The 25,285-nt window shown below is 26.9% G+C and overlaps 2 protein-coding genes across 2 annotated transcripts in view; one reads left to right on the top strand and one right to left on the bottom strand.

The window, feature by feature from the left end:
- LOC132921049 (ABC transporter G family member 23) lies at positions 1-21,395 on the bottom strand. Its single transcript, XM_060983869.1, has 16 exons — positions 20,962-21,395; positions 7,982-8,168; positions 7,317-7,476; positions 7,073-7,227; positions 6,878-6,985; positions 6,727-6,820; positions 6,233-6,409; positions 5,860-6,128; positions 4,709-4,910; positions 4,393-4,570; positions 4,108-4,223; positions 3,899-3,969; positions 3,693-3,781; positions 3,428-3,604; positions 3,228-3,314; positions 1-1,408 (listed from the first exon to the last, which is right to left on the bottom strand). Exons 2-16 carry the CDS (start codon positions 8,164-8,166, stop codon positions 1,194-1,196), a joined length of 2,283 nt encoding a protein of 760 aa, XP_060839852.1. The 5' UTR covers positions 8,167-8,168; positions 20,962-21,395; the 3' UTR covers positions 1-1,193.
- LOC132918939 (putative ABC transporter ATP-binding protein PBPRA2240) overlaps positions 11,873-25,285 on the top strand; it is an 18,239-nt gene continuing 4,826 nt past the window's right edge. Inside the window, exon 1 of the mRNA XM_060980296.1 lies at positions 11,873-11,880. Coding sequence (XP_060836279.1) covers positions 11,873-11,880 — 8 coding nt within the window. The remainder of the gene's footprint in view (positions 11,881-25,285) is intronic.

The raw sequence follows: 25,285 nt of genomic DNA on the forward strand, positions 1-25,285 counted from the left end.
TCTTGTTGTCTAATATCTATCATATTATGTTTATTCTCGTTTTTTCTTTTTACCATAATTGATTTGATAATACAAAATTAACATATTTTAACTTTATAAAATCTCTAACTATCACAATTTATAAATTACAAATATATTTTGTAATAGTATGAACACTTTTATATTATAAATAAATAAAAAATATTACAACCATAGAATTTAAAAATGTATAAAATATAAATGGTATATACTAAATATTATATGTTAAATATGAACAGTTTATTTTCACCAAATAAGAATTCAATAATATTTTAACATTATTTTTTTCAATTTAAAATACAGTTATCTTAAATTAATTTAACTATAAACAATACGATTTACATGGTATTAACAATACTGTTTTTAAATTATATTTATTTTATATTTTTACACAAAAATCTACAACTTAATATTTTACAATTATTTCAATAAAAATTATGAAAATTAAAATTACTTACATTAATAATTATATTACAATTTACCCTTGTTATTATTGTTTAAATAATAGCATTTCCTTTAAACTCTAATAATACATTGGTTCTATAGATCCTATTGCCTACACAAATTTGTAATAAGTCAAATTGTATATTATATATATTATAGATTAAATATTATCTTATAAATACAAATGCAAAGTCTTTTATTTGATAGAGTATTTGTTAACAAAAAAATATTTAAAAAGGTTCTGCGAATATAATATAATGTCAACATAAGAATTATGCAGTAAAATTATATAAAAAGGTACTTCCAAACAAGTCTTAGAATAGTTACATTAATTGTATGTAAATATTGTAATAAACACTTAAAATAATGTATTGTGTATTGTACCTTATTGTATGTACCTTTGGCTTCTAATTTTTATTTACATATTAATTTCAATAATTGTTATTGCCATTTCATGAATTTGCAATATTACGAATATCATAATATTTAGTTACAATATTAAACACTTTGGTAATGATTTGAATATAGGTATAAGTAGAGCAATAAAATAAAAAGAAATCATTTGATATAAGTACAAATCACTGTTTCAGAGTTACTACATAATGATTTATGTAATCAAAGCATAATATAAGGAACTCTATATTATGGTATGTTACTAAAAACTATTGCTACTTAACAATTAATTTGTTTGTTGACCATTTTTTGCAGTGAATAAAAAAGATTTATATTAACTATCCTTTTTTGAATTTAATCAACAGTACACTAGATGTGAGGAATACAGAAATCCATATTAATGTGGAACAAAAGCCAATGTAAACAGAAGGTTCGGTGATTGGCCAACCTCTTGCCAACATTGATCTCATCGACTCCGTAGACTGCGTAAGTGGCAAAATAAAACTAATTGATTTTGTCACTGCATGCATTCCTTCTACTGGCCATATTATACCTAAAATCAAAAAAAATGTTATTAATTATTTGATATTAAATAATGTAATCGTGATGCCTTTCCACACAGACATAACAAAAATGTTGTGTATTTTTGTTAAAATAAATTTTCATTAAAGTGTAATTATTTAAAAGTTTTGAAAATCCAAGGACAAATATAGTTACTTAAGATGATACACGATTTATCTTTGAATGTAACGAGTATGAGTGTGAGTGATGAGTCTACTATGTATAGGTAGTTAAATTAAATTTCTTTCTTAAATATTATAAACCATTGTATAGGTATGCCTATTTTAAATGAAAAATGTGTACGTAAGTACTTGCTTTTGGATAAGGATGCATTATTTATATAAACATGATTTTGATCATTTGATGTCAAAAATACAATATAACAATAAAATGTGCGTCGTATTTTTGTATCATTGATGATAGGTATAAATATATATTATTATGGCTAGTAGTGGCGTGCCCAGGGGGGGAGGTTAGGGGTTATACAATTATACCCCTCCCCCCATTGAATTTTTTTTGCTGACTTTCGGAAAACAAATTATTAGATATAAGAGTTGTTACTTGTTATAAAGTCATTGCTTTTGATTATTAGTAATAAGTTATTGCTTATAAATTATATTATAATATATACATTTTAATCATTTTATTATAATTATGTACTTTAGGTACTCTCATTCTCTGTATTTAATTGTATAATGTAATTTTTTGCAATTTCTCACGTTTTTGGATTTTTTTTAAATATGGTGTTTTAATGAACAAAATACTTAACTAAACTAAATTTATTATTACATAAATAGATTATTTAACACTGGTAATTAATTTAATATATAAAATCTAAATATATTGTAACATATTTCGTTTATTTTAGGGAAAAAAAGCTTTCTTAATAAATACAGAAAAGAAATGCCGGGTATAGTGTATACCTTTACCTCCCGATACCCGAACCTATTATTAGAAGGTCGGAAACATGGTTATTGCTGCAATTTTCTATGCAAATAATTTTGAAAATTTTTTAATTCTGATTAAAAGTTTAAAAAACGATGTTAATCCCCATCAGTATGGAAAAGGTGAAACAACTTATACAAAATATAATGCAGTCAAATTTGGTCAATAGCATTCATACAATTACACTTATCTGTTATTCACTAATCTTACAAACTTGGAAGAATCGAATTGTGAGCTACTTAAAGTATGAATAGGTTTAGAAAAACTGAAGATATTTTTATAAATATTCCTGGTCCAGATGGAAAAAAAAAACTAAAGATAAATGTATGTATATATATAATTGAAAAAAAAAATAAAGGGTATAAAACTATTAAATCTTACTATGAAGTCATTTCAAGTAAAGCAGATATTTATTTTTAGATATAACGCCTAAATTATTAAGTTTTTTTAATATGCACTAATAACTAGTATAATAGAAGTAGAACGTATTTTTTCTTTGTACAAACATATTTTAAGTAATAAAAGTTTAATTTTAATGAACATAATTTAGAAATATATTTAATTATTAATTTTAATTCAAAAAAATAATACATTCATCAATTTTTTTTTTTAATTAATTTAATTATAATTAAGAATTTTAAGTTTTTTATATGACTTGTATTTTTACAGTGCAATTTATTATGCAATTTGTATGTATTTTTTTGGTATAATTATACAGTTTTTGTATGTTTTTAATGGAATTAAATCCGGTCTTTTCTTATAACACATATGATATATCCCCTTCCCCCGTCGAAAATTCCTTGGCACGCCACTGATGGCTAGTATCCTAAATCATAATAAAAATTTAACTATAAAATAATACTAACCACAAAGCATGACAATAGGTAGAAAACTGCCCATAGCCAAATATGTCGCATTCCTCTCACTGTCAGTTACACAAGAAACTACAAACCCTGTAACATATAAGATGCAATTTGTTGGCGTTAAATTAATAGGTACGTTATATTTCAAACTATTCGATTAGATTTCACTGTGAGCTTAAGATGTGATTTCAATAATTTCTTACCAAAACACATGCCACATAATCCAGTCAGTATTGTTAATAAGCATATCCAAAACACATCTCCTTCGTTGGTAATATCGAAAATAACCAATGCAAATGCAACGACCATCAGTGATTGGAACACCATAATTAAAAGTTGACACACTACATGTCCTAAAAGTACTTCAATTCCCGTAATACCTAGTAAAATTATACGATGATACTTAAATTAACATTTAATTTATTATAATTCATAATTTATATAAATTATGACAGTATTTAAATTTACCCGAAACTAAACTTCTTTCTAATATGCCTTCATTTCTTTCAATCAACATAGCACCAGATGTCAACGCTACAGCTAAGAAAAATATGATCCTAAAATTTTAAAATAAATTAGAAATTTTTTATTAACTCATTACTTATAAGTGGTATGGATGCCGCCGATTCCGGATGGTAATACTTTAAATATAAATAATTATTAATTTTACTAACGTGAGTATGACCCCTGGAGCAGCAAAATCCGTAAAATTTGGTACATATGGACCGTATATAGGTTGATTGAACTATAAAATAAATATGTATAAAAAAATCAATCCAAATTATAAAAATATAAAATATGTAATATTTTCTCTATTAAAATATTAATTAAATAACAAATTCATTTGTTTAAATACATTTTTTTTTATCATGATTATAATTACCTGTATAGGGTTAGCTACAACTTTCGTACTAAAGTTACAAGTCACCGCCAGTGTTTTAGCAAAATCTTGGAAAGCAAACAATAGATCTCGTCGAAGCAGCATAGATATTTGTTGATCTAAAATAATAATTGGTCGTATTCAAAATTGCATAATTAAATTGTAGATACAGTAATAAATAATAATAGAAACAATTATAATTTTCACCGAATTTATTTATTTTATATTCTTATAACGTTTTTATTCTAGTTAGGATTATTTAGACGAAAATGAATTAAGATGAATTACTTGATTCGTCGAGCCAAACAGAGACAACACTATCATCTAGTGCCCAATCCGTTGCAGCCTGTCCATCATCCATACGTTGTTTTAGTGACGTTGAATAGTTTGAAGTGAAAGATAAAGCACCCCAAGCTTTGCCCCGTTTAACTGCCCTAAAAGCGGATTCCTCGTCGTCGAAAAAGTCCTATAGTAAAGTTAAGCATACATGGTAAATGTTACTAAGTTTAAAATAAAAACACAGTTTATACGCCATTTATTGATAATATAGTAATCAACGATTTTATTTCACAAGAATCTTTAATGGATGATTTTTGTCACTTACTAATACTTGTCGACGTAGTTCAATCTGATGTAGGAACTGACAACTGAGTTGAGTTAACTCGCAAGATCCAGTCGGCGGGCAAGTTTTGTTATTAGTTTCATGGTTAACAATGGCCAAATGCAAGCCATATGGATCTTTTCCAACAGACAGACAGAACAATACAATTTGAGCAACTGGAAGTCCCACAATAAACATCATTACCCTGTGAGCAACAAAAAAATTATTGAATAATTTCACTGACTAATGGTTTTGAAATATATAGGCATGTAATATGGATGCATATTACTGTCGCACATAAAAACAAAAATCTATAAAAATGTGATGTATCTATTTGTATATCCAATAAGACAATAACTGATAAATTAGTAAGTTATAGTTGCTATTGTCTAAACTCTGGAGTGATGTACTATTTATAACAGTTCTTAAGTAATGCACTAATTTTGAAATAGTGGTTTTGCATAACTTAGCTGCAGTAAAGGTAGTATTACACTACGATTTGTAAGTAACAATATAATTTCATTATATGTTTTATTTTAATTTAATATTAATCTTAATTTTTCTAGTACAGTGAAAAGTAAATAACAATACGATGTAAGTATTAGATATAAAATCTAGGTACTAATTTTTAAAAAGTAGTGTAAAAATAGTCGCCTCTCAATTACTGGTAATTAATCTTAAAGGCAATATTTTGTTTCATTAGTTATTTTATTATTCATTTTTATTACATTCAAAATATCTATAATTAAATCTAATGTATTCTTTATCAAATTAGAAAATTTAATAATATATAAAACTAAAAAATCAATTCTATTTTAAAATTATTTCTTTACTTTTTATTTAAATAATGTATTTTTGACAACGATTACAATCAAAATTATATTTACAAATTTGTGTTTATATTTTTTTTTCTGTTATATTTGTTATACTAAAAGTAAGCCAAGGTTACATTGCCTATATTAAGGTTATTTAATATTAATAATTGATTAGTACTTATTGATTATCGGATGTCATGCAAGTTTTGTTTTATATATAACCTAATTTTAACACAAATGCGATATAAGACTAAATTTAAAATATATTTTTTCTAAAAATTATCGGATTTTATACTTTATATTTTATATTTTCCACTAATGTACAATACAGTAACTTACGCCACATTTCTCCACATCCATAGAAAGTTTTTCCATATCAATGCTCGCATGTGATGTGATTGAAATAGTTTGCATCGGTCGAAAAGCGTCATTTTTGTATTTGCTTCCGGTGGAAGTTCCATTTCCGCATTGTTGACTTGCATTGAACATACAGACATTCGCTTACTTAGTGGAACAGGGCTAATACTATCTCCAAATTCTCCGCTCATTTCTGACGAGTTGTCACATATCGAATTCAGCGCTTCGACAGCAGGCACCGGTGAAGTTTCCTACGGATAGAGTTTACGAGCGATCATTAATATATATTATTGAATAATTTTATTTGAGATTATATATAGTAATAAATATATTGTTATGATTTATTTTTTTTTACCGGAACAGCAATGGCAGCTGTGATGTCGTGCAAAATGCTGCTACGCCTTCGTTTGCCACGGTTTTGAATGACACTAAGCTTTAGAAAAACGTCTTCTAGTGATTGGCAATTGTATTTTTGTAACAGCGATGTAGGTGATTCTTCAGCCAAAAATTTACCGCCTCTCATTAATCCAATCTGTTAAATACAGGTAAATATACAGGCAAAATAAATATTTTTTTTAAATGTAACTGATTAAATAATAATTTAGAATAGTATTTTAAATAAAATATTTTATTACAGTATTATTGAGACATTTCATAAAAATTAAATGACTCATAGAATATGAAAGAGACTTAGGTATTAAATAATATTCTGATAATGGATTTACATTTTTATTCATTTTAGTATGTTTTATTTTTAAGTTATTCTGGTCTTAAAGAATATTTTACTCTAGTAATGCTTTTGTTTCCGAAAGCCTAAATATTTATCATTTTTATGCATGTGATAATTACCATATGAGCTTGTCTAGTCTCGTCGATGTAATGTGTGGTGACAATAATGGTTGTTCCTCCATCCTTAGTTAAATGAACTAAATGATCCCATATTCTGTGTAAAACAACTCATTTTTATAAACGTATAACTTAACACATATTTTATACGAACCCTTGACGAAGAACTGGGTCAACACCAACAGTAGGTTCATCCAAAATCAGTAATTCGGGATTGTGTAATAATGCCGCAGCAAAAGAAACTCTCCGTTGCTGTCCACCACTGCATCAAAATGTATGGAAAAATGTGTGTTATTATTCATTATTCAGCGAATAACACATATTATAAAGAAATTAATTAAGTAGGTACCTCAAATTTTTTACTGGCCTACTAGCGGACGGTAACTGTAAAAATTTAAGTAAAAATTCTATTTTGTCATCCACTTGTTTTGGCGTCATACCGTTTACCATACCAAAAAACTGCATAGTTTCTCGAATTGTAAACTCTCCGTAAAGCGCAATTTCCTTTAAAAAAAATGTATAAATAATTTTAGAGTAAACATATCAATAGCTATTTCTATAATCAAAATAGTTAGAGAACATAACTATAATACCTGAGGCATATATCCTATACGAGGTCCTGGAACACCACTACCGGCAGATCCCGGTTTACCGCCTAGTACCCATATTTCACCAGCGTTCAGTCTTCTACGGCCAACTATACAACTTAACAATGTAGTTTTTCCACATCCACTAGCTCCCAAAAGACCATATCTAGAAAATTAATACTGCATATAATATATGTTCTGGTCCACAATATAATATTATACCATAGGTCCAACTAATAATTATAATTATTTATTATAAGTACCTGAAGTACCTAATGTTATATATATATTATTTTCTCTAAGTTTTATTTTTCACTTAGGTACCTCAAAATTCAAATATAGTATAATATGTAACTACCGGCTATATTTATTATCATTTATCATCATATAATCTTGTGTAGAATTTATATCAAAATATGAATAACCTGCACAATTTTTTAAGTTTCATTTTTTTCGATATTATACAATAAGCACATTCTTGTTGCTTAATTCTCAGAACTCTGATTAACCAACATTAAAAAATTCTTCCTGTATTGCATAATAAAATAAATGTCCTTTATGAATGATAATGATTTTTGTATGCACCATTGTATAATGTATAGTATTATTTTTATACAACATATTATATATAATTTTACTTCATACAAAAGAAAATATTTAAATAAATTTACATGCAGCCTTTTGGGACAGTCATGTTAAGCCCATCAAGTATAACATGTGGATTTGAGCTCTGTCCATATTTCTTGTAAGCTCGTCTTACACACACAGCTTGTTGGCGTCTTGTCCATACTGTTGATTGTTGGGTTTCCAACGGGGGCCGTCGCTCCGTCAATCCAATTGGCAATTCTGGACGCATCGCTATAATATATAGCATAAAACAAATAATTATTTATCTATTGTTATTAATTTAAAAATAATAATAATTTTATATTTTTAAAATAAAGAAAAATTAATATATATTATTATATGATGGAGTCCACTTGTCGTGTTAAAAAACAAAAATAGAAACATATCATTAGTTTCGTATGGTGCCCGAATAACGTAAATAATCGTCGATAATGTATAACTACAGAACGCATTTGTAAATATGCTTTTGTATACATTCTTTTAATCGTATTATTTCCAATATTGAAAACTCACGAGCTCCCAAGTTATTTTAATAAAACAATTCAAGTATTATACTGGTCGCGCTATACTATATACGTCAGTAATCTATAATTCTCACCTTGGCGATGGACTTGCAAAAATCATTAGGCTTATAGTAACGTTTGTCTTTTGTGACTGTAATTACTGTAACTATTATTATGGTACAACTATTCGATTACCTCTAATGAGCTATAATAAACTCTACTAGCTAACGACACTCTTAATTGATGGATTTGTAAAACGCATAAGCCAATCAGCCATTAAAATTAAAATATATATTTATTATTTATTAATGTTATCCACTACCTACAACCTACTCATATAGTAACATCAATGGTGGGTAAACAATTAATTATTACTTGACTAATAACAATAGATTAATATTGTAAAATAAATATTTTTGATAGTTTAATTAAAATATATCTAATAGTTTTAATAAATATATTTTTATTTTACTGACATTATTTTTACAATATAAATTTCAATTGTCTTCAGTTTTAATGCCGTTAAAGATTAAGGGATAATCATTAACACTTAATTTGAATTTAAATCGAATACTTGGCACTAATTTATAAGATCTGGGAACTGGGATTCTGTTTTACAAAATAACATTACTTGCGCTGGTTTGCAGGGAAATTCACTAAAAATTTAATGAATCAATTAATTGCGAGGTAATTATCCCTTAAATAGTTAAATATGATTAAATGGCCCATGATTCGTCCATTAAATTAAATAAAATATCCTGCAACTCATGCAGCATTATAGTTTTAATAAATATACTCATTCAAAATCCATGTACTAACATCCATGTATTAATACAAAATTATCATTGAATAAATGTACATAAATAATTAAATAAATTATTGTTGTTATTAAAAAATTCTCAGATATTGTTACATAAAATATAGATGTTTATTCTATACCTAAAATTTACCTTCGGCATCCTTGAAAATGCATTTATTTAGGAATCTAACCAGTCATCGACGTGTGCAAATCAATGTGCCACAGGTAATCATTAACGTGGGTGGAAATAATTATATTTGTAATTGATAGTTACTTTATACTTACTAACTTACTAGTAATAATAGTAGTAAGTAATAACACTTATAATATGTTTCGACAGTGAGAAAATAAACAATTTTATACATAATACGTGTATTGAAAAAAATTAATGACAATTCACATAACATGTATCATTTATGTATAATTTTAAACGTTAATTTGATTTTTCGATCCACAGCGTATTCTTCTTAATAGTTAATATATTATATTCAATCATTATTTGTTATTCAATTATAAAGTATATGCGATTTTAAAGTTTATTTTAGGACGTCCAAATGTCTGTTTGATTGGGATTATCTTGGTGTTGCAAAAATTTATTTGAATCATAATATATGATATGACCAGGAATTATTCTATTGTTATAAGTTTGTATTACATAATTTTATAATTTATATTACCATTCTCGTATATCCCGGTTTTGTAATATTTATTGTACCTAATATATTATGTTATTTTGTTTATCAATTTTATTTTTTTTTTTTAATGGAATAACATGTCTTTCTATTATGAGAACTGAACAGATTGTTCTTAAAAGTTTTAGCAGTTATGAACAATATACTTAATTACTAAACCTTTGTTTAATTTTGCTGATCCAGTTCATAATGTAAACTTCCGAGTTGTTTATAGAACTTTATGATTTAGCTATAAACCAAAATTTACTTAATGTCTTAAATTAAAATGACGTAGGTACATAATATATAAATACTTAGTATAAAAACTTGATTTTTTCAAAAGCTGGTGTTGTATAAACATTCCAGTTTTTCTGTAGTGATTATTTTGAAAAGTACTGGACATTTTTTTACATTTTACCACCTCCTCAAGTACAAATTAGATCCAATTTTTTACCAGAAACCACCTACAATATTTTCAACAATTTACTAATACCTATTGTTTATGTTTCTATAAATAACTACGAAACCGTCTAAACCTATTGTAAAAAATGTACAAATAAATATTCAAATATTTATTTCAAGTGGTCAACTAATCTATTCACCCTTATCTCAGTGTCTTTTGCCCGCTCCCTTAAGTCAAATTTTTTGTATAATATTAATGTTTAATTTTAAAACTCACTCTGCTGATATTTGTATATATTTTTAGTCTGTAATTATTATTACTTGACTACCTAAATATGAATATAACAAAGTGTAGGTATACCGACAAATTGGAATATTTATATACAACACCAGTTTTTGACAAAATCAATTTTGTGAATATAAATAACCATAACCATAGATATTTTTAATATTATCTAGCCTTTTATAATTTTCAAAATATTTATTTACTAATACTAATATTTTTTACTTGAAATTTTCTACTTTTTTTCTATTTTAATTTGGTGATAAGCAAACATTTTTCCAAGTAGCAACTAAGTAAATAAGTAATAATTTAATCTTGTATTAAATCCTCAATATTTTTTTAATGAAATTAAAAAATAATAATAAATGTAGCCACATTCATTTTTTACAAACTTTTGTATAAATAGGTAGTGAAGTTATTAGGTACGTGTGTATTGATTTATTGATTTATGTATATAAATACCTATAGGTACAGTATGCACTGAAAACAGTTTGTAATATTATAACAAATACTATTATAATTTTGTATCTAATAAAATATGTGATTTTTTTGTTGTTAAAAATTAGTTCAAACTACTGTATTAATAATAGGAAAATAAATTACTAATTAAAATATAAATAGGTAAATAGTAAAATATACTTAAAAATAAAGATAAGTCTCAACCAAGAATCGTACTGGCCTACTAAATAACACCCAATACTTACTGTATAGCAAAGCTACATTTTTTTAGCTATATTTTATGTTAATTTACAATTCACATTGTAAGTTTTCGACGAAATACTTAATACTTAAAAGTTAATCGATTCAATGACTATGAAGCATTGTATTATTGTAATATATATAGTATATATAGTAAACTGTAATCTATCTAATCAGGAAATTTGTGTACAATCACAAAAAACACAAAATTATAACACTAGGAGCATTTCTATTATTATCATACTTTATACGCTTAGGGTATATTGTCAATATTATAAAATACTTGTAAAAGTGTAGTGTACAAGGCGGTTCTTTTAACAAACAACTCTCAACATTTCAAAATTTGTGAATGTTTTTGAAAATATTTTTTTTACATAATTTCCAGTCGAAATAAAACAATATTTTTTATCGTTATAATTTTTGTAAGTTTTAGTTTTTTGAATGATAAAATATATTTTTAATTTAATATTTTGAAGTAGAATATTTTTTGGAATATTTGGATACATAAAAATTTAAACGAGTGGTTTATGAGATAACTAATAAGTAATAAGTATGTATTTAAAGTTTTGTTGAGCAGAATGGCGAGGTACGGGGACACTCCATAAAATGCTGGTCACTTCTCCGCTTACCTAAACTTTAAATACTTATAACTCATAAACTACTCGTCTGAATTTCAATTTTTACGTATAAAAATACTCCGACAATTATTACGCCTTTAAAAAATGAAATGAAAAATGTATCTTGCCATTCAAAAAAATTAAAAATTATAAGGTTAAAAAATATTTAGAAAAAAAATAAATGTTTTATTTTTCTAAAAACTATGTACTTAATCATTTTTTTTTGATAAATGTTAATAGACTAAAATAATGAGTGTTGTTCGATAAAAGAATTACCTTGTGTGTTATGTACCTATCTATAAAAAATAAACACTTAACCTTGCTACGTTTGGATTTACCAAGAACTGACGTAAAAATTGTATTTGTGTTGCATATAGTATATAGTATACCTACTTACTTTTTATACGTAAATATATGACAACATCATAATATTGTAAAATTGTAAGCAGAAAAAGAGAATATGTACTATAAACAAAATAAAATTCGGCTTTCGCAATATTTTATTTCCGTAGTATGTCTGTGATCGTTAGACCTTGTTAATGATTCAACGATATCATACATTTAAACTGCATTTATTATAGTAACCCATTCGTTTAGCATTTCTTGCCTGTCATGTATCTCTAAAAATATTATTTTTGAGTTACATTAAATAAAATTTATTAAGCATATTATTATTTTATAGGTACTATAATTTTAGTAGTATCTGTGGTCGACTATGTACATTGTACACGATTATCGAATATGAATATTATAGTGTGCTGTGTATACGATTTTATTTTTTTATATGTATGTTATACATCACTATTATTCTCGCTTCAGATATAGACCTATTCATTTTAGTTTTTTCTTTTTTACAAGGACCGCTGATTACTTCACAATCATACATTATGATCCACATTATGCAACACAACGTACACAGTTCCACATAGGTGTACTGCTTGCCGCTGCTGTTACGTCTATTATATTATTATTATCATATATCGCATTTTATCCACAGCGCCACTGTATATGATATTATATTATACACATTATACACACTGTGTGCCTGTATAGAGAGTTTTGGTGTTTATTTGTGCATACATATTTTATAAATAAATATATATATATACATTTGGACAATTGCTCAACCTCATAAGTCACAGTCTGATTGATGTCATACGATTTGTTAACCGCAGTCACCGTCGCTGCGCTTATAAATAATCGTAGTTATAAAATATTTACTATAAATATATTATATTAAAACGTCGTTTGTCACAGAAATAAAAGTCAATAACAAGATGTATATTTTTCAGCATATTAATAAGCTTTGTATTGTCGATGATAAATATATTGATTGCGATTATATAAACTTTCAATGTATCAGGTATATCAAAGAGTGGAATAAATTACATTATATCATCTATTGTCAATGACGAGATATTATTATATACGCGATAGTAAGTGATATGAAATCTCAAAAGACGAATGTTCGATGATGTTGCATACGACCGTGGGCCATGTTGGTATACCAACGAAAAAATGCGAAAAAAAACATAATATTATAATATTGCGGGATAGACACAATATGATTAAGTAGACAACTTATATAGCTGCAGGAGGTACACCGTGAACTAGTGGGTTTTAGACCGCCTAATGAGATTTCTTCAGATTTAGATCACATCATAACAACTGTATGGCTAACTGCTACAATGTATACAGGCCACAGAAAATAATAAATAGTTCATTATTTTTAAGATTTGTCTTTAATTATTATAAGTACAATTTAAAATCAGAAGAAATTTCAATTTCTTATATGTTTTAGATATTTCCAGGTTCCCAACGAAGAAATCACCCTGCATAATATTATGTGTTTTATTTATACATTTTAAACGGTTAGGTACCCTTTGGTAATAATAGTACAGAAAGTGTAAGATTGAATATGACAAAATAAGAGTTAACAATGTTAGGATAAAATAATTATAGAATATTAATACAATAAAATAAAATAGTGATAAAAGTGAATAATAAATAATAATAATTTATGACATGTTGGACTGAGTCACTACGAAATATACTCATTATATGTTTAAAGTGTCGATTTGACTATCCTGCGTTGATTTGTATCATGATGTTCTGTTAATTATGTGATTATAATTACATCACGTTATACTCAATATATAGTGTAGGTATACACGTGAAATAAACGTCATGGGCGGAAGACTATAAATTAAATTAAATCGAAAACGTGAAACCACAAACTCACAACGCGGAACCGTTTTCGCCCTGAACAATTTATAGAGATTGTTTATCATTACTTAATTCCAAACACAAATTATCTATTAATTAATCCATAAAAAACACGGTACATTACGACAATAGTAAATTCTACACATTTTAAGTTTTAAACGGAATTATTTAACTATAATGGTTATACATATAGTGTTTGGTGCAGTTATTAATTAATACATATATATTACGGATTATACTACAGTAAAGCAGTAATAAAATATAGTAGAATTTAATTTTATAATAATTTTCAATGTCCTTTACTACCATACATTATGATTAGATAATCATAATACTTCTGATCCGTTGAAATATAATTAATTCTAACTAGGTACTAATAATATACATACACCGTACTATATACACGTGTTGATGTATATTATTATATGTTAAAAGTATACATTAGGTTTGCCAATTGATTATAATAGTATAATATATACCATATAGATCAAATTAATTTTATAAATCTTATACTTTTGTATCTTGTATGTTGTTTTATAAAAACTCCTGTTAAATACATAAAATTCATACAATATTGAATATATGACTACTAGGTAATAGGACAATTTGCGATACGCCACGATTATAATATATTAGTATTAATTTTAATGTATCATTTAATATTTTATATTTATTCTGAAATCGGTACTCAAAACAACCGCGAAAACACGAGTGCATATATAATACCAATTTTAATAAAAAAAAATCCATAAATTCTTGCTTATTAAAAATCGATATTGCACAAAATATATAATAATCACTTCAATAGATTTTATTTATGACTTGGTTTTTTCGTCTTTCGAATAATATTTAAAAATCATCAATGTCTGATATCACTTAACGCACCTGCTTGAATGTTTCTCACTTTTGTGCTTATGATTATTCATAATTCAATCAACCAATGTTAATTTTGTTTATATTTAAATTTACGATATTTATTATTATGTGACAGTCGATTGTTTTATCAGATAAAAAAAATATTTATCACTGTTGAAGAAAGTGTGTACATCTCAGACTTTGAAATATGCGCATTTGGGAAAGGTCATAGCAAAATAAACGCGACGTATATTTCCAAAGTATATGTATCTATATGTGCGTGTGCGTGTGCCTAGTGCCTAAAGAATAAAGAGGTCGATCAGAAATTGGGTCAAGATCTAGGAGGATATATGTAGACAGTGGACGTCCTCTGAAAGCAATAAAAGTCGACCGCTGGGAGTTGAAACACGAGCGTGGTATATAATATAAACTTGATAATTTTATTTTTCGCGGATCCACGATGAAATTTTATTATTACTGGGGATATTAATTGTACCCACCATTGACTAATAACTGCAGTAAGACATAAGATAATATGGTAATTTAGCTGATCACTGTATACATAGATAGATATTATATAGCCATTAATCATTGGACGACAAAATTCGTCATCCTATCGACACTATATGGAAGAAATTGTTTTCCCAGCAAACGGCCACACACGGGTATACAATATAATATACATACCATCGGTCAAGGACACTAAATATCACACCACTGCAACCGCCTTAGTCATTAACAATAATATTTTAATATGTTCATATTATGTATAGTCGTAAGCTTGCACAAGTACCTAATATCTATATTTACCAATTGCCATGTTATTCGATTATATTTTAATACTTCTCTCGTTGAGTTTTCCGTAAACTATCGATGCGTATCCTACTAAGAACTTTTATTGTATTGTACGCGTCAACCGGATTCTTTCACCTGTTCTCCATAAATACACACACATATTTGAATATACATAATATATGTTTATAAATAAATAAACTAAATTCCGTTAATTCTCCTCTTCCATAATATGGTCTTTCACTTTCACAACAATCCGGTATAATCTGTAGGTAGCAGGTACTACTACTATTATAATACGAGTATGAACGACCCGGTGGGATGCGACTGCGTTTGAAACACGAACGTATCTCGTAGCTGTGTATAATAATATTATGTAACAACAAATGTAATAATTGGTGTAACCGCGAGAAAACTAAAATTTCTGGTCAAGGTTATGCGATTGGGATTGGTAACAACTAACAACTAACAATATCATAAAATTGTGCGTTAGCCACAAGAATACCTTTGGTAACTATAATGTATATAGTTGCTATAGATAGAGAGTCTATCTATAACAACTATAATGTATATAGTTACTATAGATATATAGTCTATCTATAACTATTTTAGTCTATATAATAATAGTACCCGAGTGGTAGTCGGTAAAATATATATGTACATGCATACCTAATACCTATATAGGTATATACTTTAAACATGTTTTTTAAATAAAATACAAATTTTTATAGTCGGGAAGATTTCGTTGCAAAAAAAATTGTTACGTATAATATATTATACACGTTTGCAAACGAAACGAAAGAGCCGAATTAAATATGTAATAATATTTTATAGATGATGGCTCGTGTCCGGCTGTTCAAGAATCATCTAAATTTTCAAAATCTATAAATATAAATGGAGGCGCAAATGCGTAATACTGTAGTAGTGTAGTATATTTCATAATTGTGTTACAATCTTAATAATAATATATTACTGTGTAAGAATGGCATTTAGTGGTATTTAATTGAATGAGAATATTTGCGATTTTGCCTTGAGAATTAATTATAATAGTAATATTTGTATTTATTTTTTAATCAAACTGCTATAGTATGAATTTATAATGTTAATGTATATGAATATCGTATATTTATTTATGTAAATTTGTATCGAACTAGTCCAGCTAGTGAAATATAGGTAATATACAAATATATTTTTAATTATCTCGGACATTAATACGTTAGCCGATTCGAATGGCAATGACTCAATTTTAGGTAGATCGTAGATATACAAGATCACGTTGTCCGGCAGTCCCCTATAGTTTTCCAGTTGTTGGCGACGTGTTGTAAACAATTGTTAAATTATTGTAAAATCGTTTTCCCATTGACCCCATTACTTTATTCCAGAACTAATGTCTGAATGAATTATGTGTCCTACTAATTTTATATTTTAAATCTAAACCGTTGTAAGTGTCCGACCAGTAAAATATTAAACCTATACGATATGTATATATTTAATGCACTGTGTACGGTGCCGGTGTACATAATGAATTCGCAACGGCTGCGGTTGTAACAGTGGCGGCCACGATGATGTATAAAATAGACTTAGTGCATTTATGACGAACATCGTCAGTTCAAAAATTATACGGAGATTAATTATAGTGGTTTAAGTTTAAGTTACCATCTTACATTGGTATATCAGTTGCAGATTTGAATAATCGTTTAAAAATATCGAGTCACATTAATCATTAAATATTATTCCTTTCTCAAATCACATTATGTGAACATAATAAATAATACAATGTTTCTTGCGAAGGAGTAATGTTCATTTGTACATATAGGTACTATAACCATAATATAAAAATCTTAACAATGAGCAATCGAAAACTAAAACTTTCTCTTAATTTATTTCCTAATCTTTATAATATAAAATCAACTTTCAATGTATTATAATTGGTATATTTATTTACATTCGTTTTTTAAAAATTATTTTATAATTTTAGAGTAATTCTACAACATGATTTCAAATAAAACCTAATAATACAATATTGTAAAAACATGATAAATTGAAGATAATTCTCAGCTGTATAATAATAATATGCTTTAAGCATTATGTAAAATTATGTATATTAAAGTAAATACTCTACACACGTGAATACAAATACCCGATTTAATGAGTATTTTAGTCAAATAGAAAGAATTCAAAAAAATAATTTATCTCATTTTTTTCCAACATTGTCGGAATGTGCAAACAACAATACAATATGCTATAGTATTCGTTGTTCGCACGAAATACATAATATTGTTCTGTTGTAAGCTACTGTTTAGCTATAGATTAGTTTATGACGACGGTAGACAAAACATCGTTTAGAAAAATACAAATCATAGTTAGATTTATTATTAAAGTATCAAATTATAATTGCATCATTTTACATTGTGGTTCAATGTATAGTAATTGTGTACGTAAATAAAAGCATTTAAATACAAATAAAACTATGAATCGTATTGTTATGAGTAATGTACTTCCGTGTTATTTTAGATTTGGCCAAATTCTAGGTACGCAAATTATTATTGTATTCACCCATTATTGATAAATAAAGTACAGTAATTTTTTTAATTTTATATACATACGTACTTATACTCGTAAAATTTATTTTAAAATGTACTTGGCGACGATAACGATATGTTTGACTTTCTAAATATAACTCATCTCAATAATCTCTTGCAAATGCTTTTATGAAAAAAAAAAGAATATAATTTATTCGAACTCAAAAAAGGTTATTATTAACTATTATTATAAAATGCATATAGGTATAAGGTATAAGGTATAAGGTACTTGACCCATTATTTGTAAACTAAATATTCTCATCAACCACTTTGCTTATAATTGTAATATACACCAGATAATTATAATGACGTCAGTGTCCAGTGGATTGTATTCGTCGTCATTACATGTATGAAATAAAATACCTACACCACGCGGGAATGCTGGTGTTGGCCAAACATATAAGACGCCGAATACCCACTTATATCATGCTTACGCAATTATGTGTTGATGTAAATTTAATGTTGTTCAGCAATCATTATTGTTATTAATTTTATAGGGAAAAACCTGTATGGTCAATACATCCAGATATTATATATCTTATAGTATATAACGACGTTTATCATATATTTTTTTGTGTAATCACAAAATTATTGAAACGTAAAAAGAATAATCAAAAATTCAAAATCATAAATTTGTATAAAAAGCTATAGAATTTAACGAACTATAAATTTAAATTATATATTTATACTTAATATTTAAATATTAAAAAAATATTAAATTACTTACTTTAAATAAAACAGATCATTTTGTAGAAGTCATATGAGATTTGTTAAAATTAAATAGATTTAAATTGATTACATTGGCCAAATATTTATTTAAAATGTAACCATCTCATACATAAAACATTGTTGTAGAAGTATATGTACAAATTAATTTATATTTTTCGATAACTTCAAATATTATGGTTTATTATTGATGTGTGTATAACAAGTAGACTGTAGATCAATCAACTATTATCAGATCAAAAAAAATTAACCACTTGTTACTAAAATGTAATACCGAACTCATAATTTAATTATTCATTACTACTATATAGTACCATTTACACTCCTATATAAAAAAATGTATACTATTAGACACTTGTTATCAGTTTCAGTATCCACATAGCATATACTAACAACAATAGAACATTTTTCGGTAAATTTAAAATAAAATAATTTATGTTATCAAATGTCTGAGCCCTGAAATGAACAATTTGGATCAGTGTGCAATTTTCAATCATTATTTTTTGGTCAAATTAAAAATTATTATTGTTATATTATATCAAAAATACATGGGTTTTAATAGTACTATTTTAGCGATCTTAATTTTTAAACTTATTAAATCAGTAATATGATAATAATTTATTGATGGATATCATTCCTACTTGTAAACCCAGAGTAAAACCTACGTCTTCAAGTTCGACAAATTATAATATGGACTAAAAAACGCGTGATAAAACATTATGTATTCAAGAAATAGTATTCTGTGTTAAATGATTTTTTTTATTTTGTTATCTTGTTCGATATTTTGTACATTGTTGGACAAATTTCTAACATATCAAATAATATTTAAGATTCAGTAAACAGGTTTACACACTTTTGACCATTTTCATGTAAAATACGCGAAGGTGAAATGTGAATCATGAGGCTAAACGACGAAATCATTATCTAATGCAGGTTGCAACTAGGTCTAGGTGAATATAAATTGAAACTACAGAATCTATAATTATTCCAAGACTAATATAAAAATGTATACATTTTTTTTAATCCTACATTATAGTAAATAAACAAAATATCATACCTACGTTAAGAGTGTTAAGACAATATTAAACCCCGTCTGGCAGTCGTCTGCTGTCTATGTCTACTGTTAATAAGTCTAAAGTACTAATTATAATAGTAATTGTAGTCTGTAAGAAACTTTATTGTTAGGTCATATTTTTGAATTTTTGATACTTGATCTTAAATGGTATTTGTTTTACACGAAAGGTTAAGGTAAATATGACAACAACATCGAGAACTTAATATTAATGGTTGGTTGGTAATTATGATTAATTATTGAAAATGTTTGCATTGCAATTAAAATCGTTTAAAAGCAAAGAATAAAATTCGTATTTGGCGTCGTGCAGTTTGTCGTACGTATTGGAATATCAAAATCGTTTGGCAAGTCATTAGTCCATAGACCAAACATATATTATAAGCCCAATATAAGGCATAAATATTAAATAGTATATTAACTGTACATAAAGGTAAGTACCAATCTACTGTAGAAGTGGTCAATGTTGTAAAATATTTAGTTAAACCTAACGAGACACATTAACATCGATGCGTAAACACATAAACCATGAACAATACCGACCGCACGATATATTTTAGATGGGTTTACGGCGCGAACCGCTCGGAGAACGATATGTCTTAATGTCTTATAATAATATTATTTTAATAGCATCATTCGACGGATTCGTATTTGCTTGGTTTTTCATCGCGTGCCCATACTACTGCGCGAGACTGTTGCGACGTTATTCGGGCTCGAAATCGAAAACTACACAGGGTATATTACCAATATTGGGTATCGTAAAAAGTTTACTAAATTACGTAGGTATATATGGTACTTACCGGACTTGTGTCAAGAATCCTCCGGGCGCGATGGCGTTAAATAAATAAAATATTTTATTTTATGTATCGATGATATTGTGGTGCACTGCACTGGACGGGAATATAATATGAACGGATTGGCGGGTGAAAACCGTCCGTTTGCGAAGCGTATCGATAACGGAATATAACTAAACCGAATATGACGACTATCGAGTCATTTGATCGCGACGACGGGGTGGTTCGTGTGCAGCACTCGCGGCGGTCGAACGGAACGCGGCCGGTACATCAGAGACGGACAAACAATTTTTCCAATAATATCGTGTATCTTCGTGTCGTCGTCGTCGGTCGCTCAGCGTTGTGCGAGTGACGGTACGTTTACTGCAGCAGACCGTGCAGTGGCGTAGTGGTCTGTAACGTCTCGCGCGATATGGGTAAGTGGCGTGCGCCGGCACGCTGTGACTGTAGCGGCGTGTGCGTAAAAACCCACAGGAGGTGGTGAATAATGCATATAATATACGATAGGCGTTGTAAAAACGCACGCCGCCGCATGAACCGATTACACCGCACGAAAATATTATTTCACATTATATTTATTATTGTTGTTATTATTATTATTACCTGCGCGGGGCGGTCTCCAGGAAATAATGTGGACATGTATATATTATTATTATTTTTCACAATAAATCGTTATTATATTATTACTATTATTATTACGTTGCGCGTCTTTTTAATAGGTATATTAGTCACTATAGATGAACCACCGCATCGCGTATATATACATATATATATATATATAGGTACTTTCAAAATGCCACGTATTTAAATGTACCATATAGCCGTTGAGTTCCAAGCATCACCTTTTATGACACATCGTCATACGACTATTTTCTTAGTAGATGTTACGCCATATTATCTTTAAACTTGTGTTTTTTATCTTATATATTATTATCATTTTAATGTATAGGTAGGTACACCCCTAATGTCGTAAACCGTGTATAGTAAAATGTACACATATATATATATATATTTATGGGTATACACATGTTGTTGTTATTACTATTATTATAATTCATCGTTAACCGTTTTATTAGTATATAAAAAAATAATAATTACAATAATCGACATGCGTATTTAACGATCTACCTCGTCGACGTGCGGACGTGTGTTCGCTCGTGTATCGGTTGTTATTGTTGTTGTCTTTTTGTTGTTCGGCTAGGCGCACGAAATAGTTACATAAACCCACAGATTTCCTCGGTCCCGGTCCTTGGATTACCCCTCAAACGCGCGCTTGACGTCATTCGTCTGCAGATTTAAATCATTGCGATATATGACGCACGGACTTAAGTATAAGGTTCGCGAAGCGATAGTAATGATACAGCGACCCATAACACGATATATTTAACTACATACCACTTAAATAATAATATAGTTATACGCTTCGGACGTTTGAAGGTGCATAATGTGTTATTGTATGTATCTATGATATGTTATATACGTTATTCTAAGCATTTTATTCGTTATTTTACGTAAAAAAAAAATTGGTAGGTGTTCGAACTAGTTAAGAGCGAGAGCATTTTTTATAATTTATAAAGAATTTATGTTATAACTGCATTAAATCATATTCTTTTAAGGTATTTTTCTTGTTTGAATCTGCATTTAAATCCGTTCCCTACTAATAATATATTATATAACAAGACATAACTAGATATAATATTTTAAATTTTAACATGTGTACCTATAGTATTACCCGACCTAACATGTACCGTGTTGCAATTTACCATCTCCCAAATTATGTTAGAAGTCGGAAAATATACTATATAATGGGTATAAAATAATTTTTTTCCATAGATTTCGAGGTCCGTAAATAATGGTTATATATATTTTATATACATAGTCAAAATATATTATCTCGAAAAATTTGGCGGAAACTTTCAGAACGCCTGCAGTGAATATTTTAACAAACCGTTGTCAACACATATAAATAACAACCATTACGTACATTTTTATTTTTTGCAATTTATTTTAGGTAGATTAAAAATATTGCGAATACGAGATAATGAAATTTGGTTCAATGTTAAACTGTATATAATTGGTACATGACGGATAAAGTATACAAAAAAAACATAGTGAGTTACAAAAATAGTTATAAAATAAGTATTTGTGAAGTTTCGTGGTTTATTAATTTTATAAAATTCAAATAATGGTATTCCTGGATACGAAAAATTATAATAGCTTATTTATGCAAAACTTGTAAACGAAAACTCGGAAAACTAGCTTAATTTTGAACACACTATCATATTAAAATATTAAACCATAATAATATCGAAATGTCGACTTATGTTTTGAATGCAAATCCATATAAGGAGTAATAACGATAAATAATAATAAAACGCGCATTACGATAAAACTAATAATTATAAATGCATAAACAATAAACATATTATAATTTAACATTTTTACCGTCTTTTATTTTAACTTTTAAGTCACTAAATATATTCAAGAATATTGTTTCATATTTGGGCAATAATATACTGGTTTAAAAATAAATTTAATATTAAATTATTATTAATACATGTTTACACTATAACACTATATCAAACATTAACAAGGTATAATACATTCAATTAATTTATTTTGAATGGTCAAATTGTCCTAATTTGCTCAAAATTAACTTTTTAAATATTTATTATTTATAATTGTTGATACATTGATTATATATTTATACATTGTATATAATGCAATAAGTTTTATATGTATTTAAAATATAAAAATATAATTTTAGTTTTATTGTTACATAATTGAATAAATCAACTTTTTACTTGTTATTGCTTATTTTATCCATTCACAACAACAATAAACTTTTTTAGTTTACCTATGATTCTAATTCAATGTCAAATCTTTTACTTTCTTTTAACTATTTGATATACATTTAATAAACTACTAATCTTAGAATTTTTATTTAATTCTACAAAGAATTCTAAAATAAATTTCTATGGTTTATTTTGAGATCGAGAAAGTTGTTTTATCAGAAAAAATAATGTTGTCCTTGACCATCTTGAACGATACAATTATATTAAAGATTCCATTTTTTTGTGTATCAATGTATCATAATATATTATAATAGTCTTGAATTATTAGCTATCTATAACTAAATTGTATGATATTTTTGGATTATTTTTATTACTTCATTAGTTCAATGACTTTAATGTGAATTCACTATATTATTATTCAAAAAATATTAAAACTAAAAAATTTAGGTTGGGTAGCACAGAAATTGGAACTATTTAAATATATAATGTATATTGTGTATTGATTATACAAATTTAAAAAAAAAACATTAATAAAATGTTGGATCGATAAATAAAGTTAAAAATCTAGTAAAAACCAAAATTATAAATATTATATACATAGCAATAATAATTATATATTTATACATAATACATAAATACATAAAAAACCTAAGATTATAAAGACTAATACCGGGTTGCATAAACAATCACTACATTTAATGAATAAATATTGTGCTAATTGTCCATTAAATATGATTTATTGGCTCATGAGGCATGAATGGTCTACTAAATTAATAAATATAAAAACTGAGATCTCATTCTGATGTATACTGTATGGTAATTATTATATATAGGTTTTTAGTGTATACCTAATTAATTTAGGTAGGTCATTTTGTTAGAAGTATTTAATTTGAATTCAATCTATATTGTCGAATACAAAAAATGATTCTAAGCAAAAGAAATTAACGGATGCGATTCTTGTTCTAAAAATATTTTGTTACTTTTATTATTATTAGTAGGTGCCTGCTTTCTTAATTTGGCAGGTTGAAATAATTTTTTCAAAAACATTACTAATAACTTATAAGTCAATGCCCACATATCGTAGAATGTTGTAATGAATAAATTCATGGAATAGCTGAAAATTAGTCTAAATATTTTGAAATTTTATTGTGTTTATAAAATAACAATGTAAGTAATTTTTAAAAATGTTCAAGTCTATAATAGTTTTTTAATTACAGCAAAATAACTAAAATCGCTATTTTACGTTTGAATAAATGATAATTTAATTTTGTCTATAGATTATTCAAAAAAGTAAAATATATTTTATAAAAATGTTAAGATTCTTTAGTTATTTTCTTAATTACACCCCATAAAACAAAATCGATTTTATCGATATCTAGCCGGTATCATATAAATATTTTCAGTTTTTGGCTGTTTTTCTTAATTAATAAACAAAAGTACAAATTACGAGAATTTTCTACTTTTGACTAAAAGTATCAACTAGACAAAATGCATTATCAAAAACGACCTCCCAATTTTGAAGATTGAAGCAAATT

Source organism: Rhopalosiphum padi, chromosome 2, assembly GCF_020882245.1.
Source record: "Rhopalosiphum padi isolate XX-2018 chromosome 2, ASM2088224v1, whole genome shotgun sequence".
Taxonomy (NCBI): domain Eukaryota; kingdom Metazoa; phylum Arthropoda; class Insecta; order Hemiptera; family Aphididae; genus Rhopalosiphum; species Rhopalosiphum padi.

What these genes read in the sequence shown, in the direction of transcription:
- LOC132921049 (XM_060983869.1), bottom strand. Translation starts at nt 8,166, where the DNA reads ATGCGTCCAGAATTGCCAATTGGATTGACGGAGCGACGGCCCCCGTTG. An exon ending in GTATAGGATATATGCCTCAG is followed by an intron (nt 7,228 to 7,316) that starts GTATTATAGTTA and finishes TTTTTTTTAAAG; the next exon opens with GAAATTGCGCTTTACGGAGA. An exon ending in GCTCCAGGGGTCATACTCAC is followed by an intron (nt 3,782 to 3,898) that starts GTTAGTAAAATT and finishes TTAAAATTTTAG; the next exon opens with GATCATATTTTTCTTAGCTG.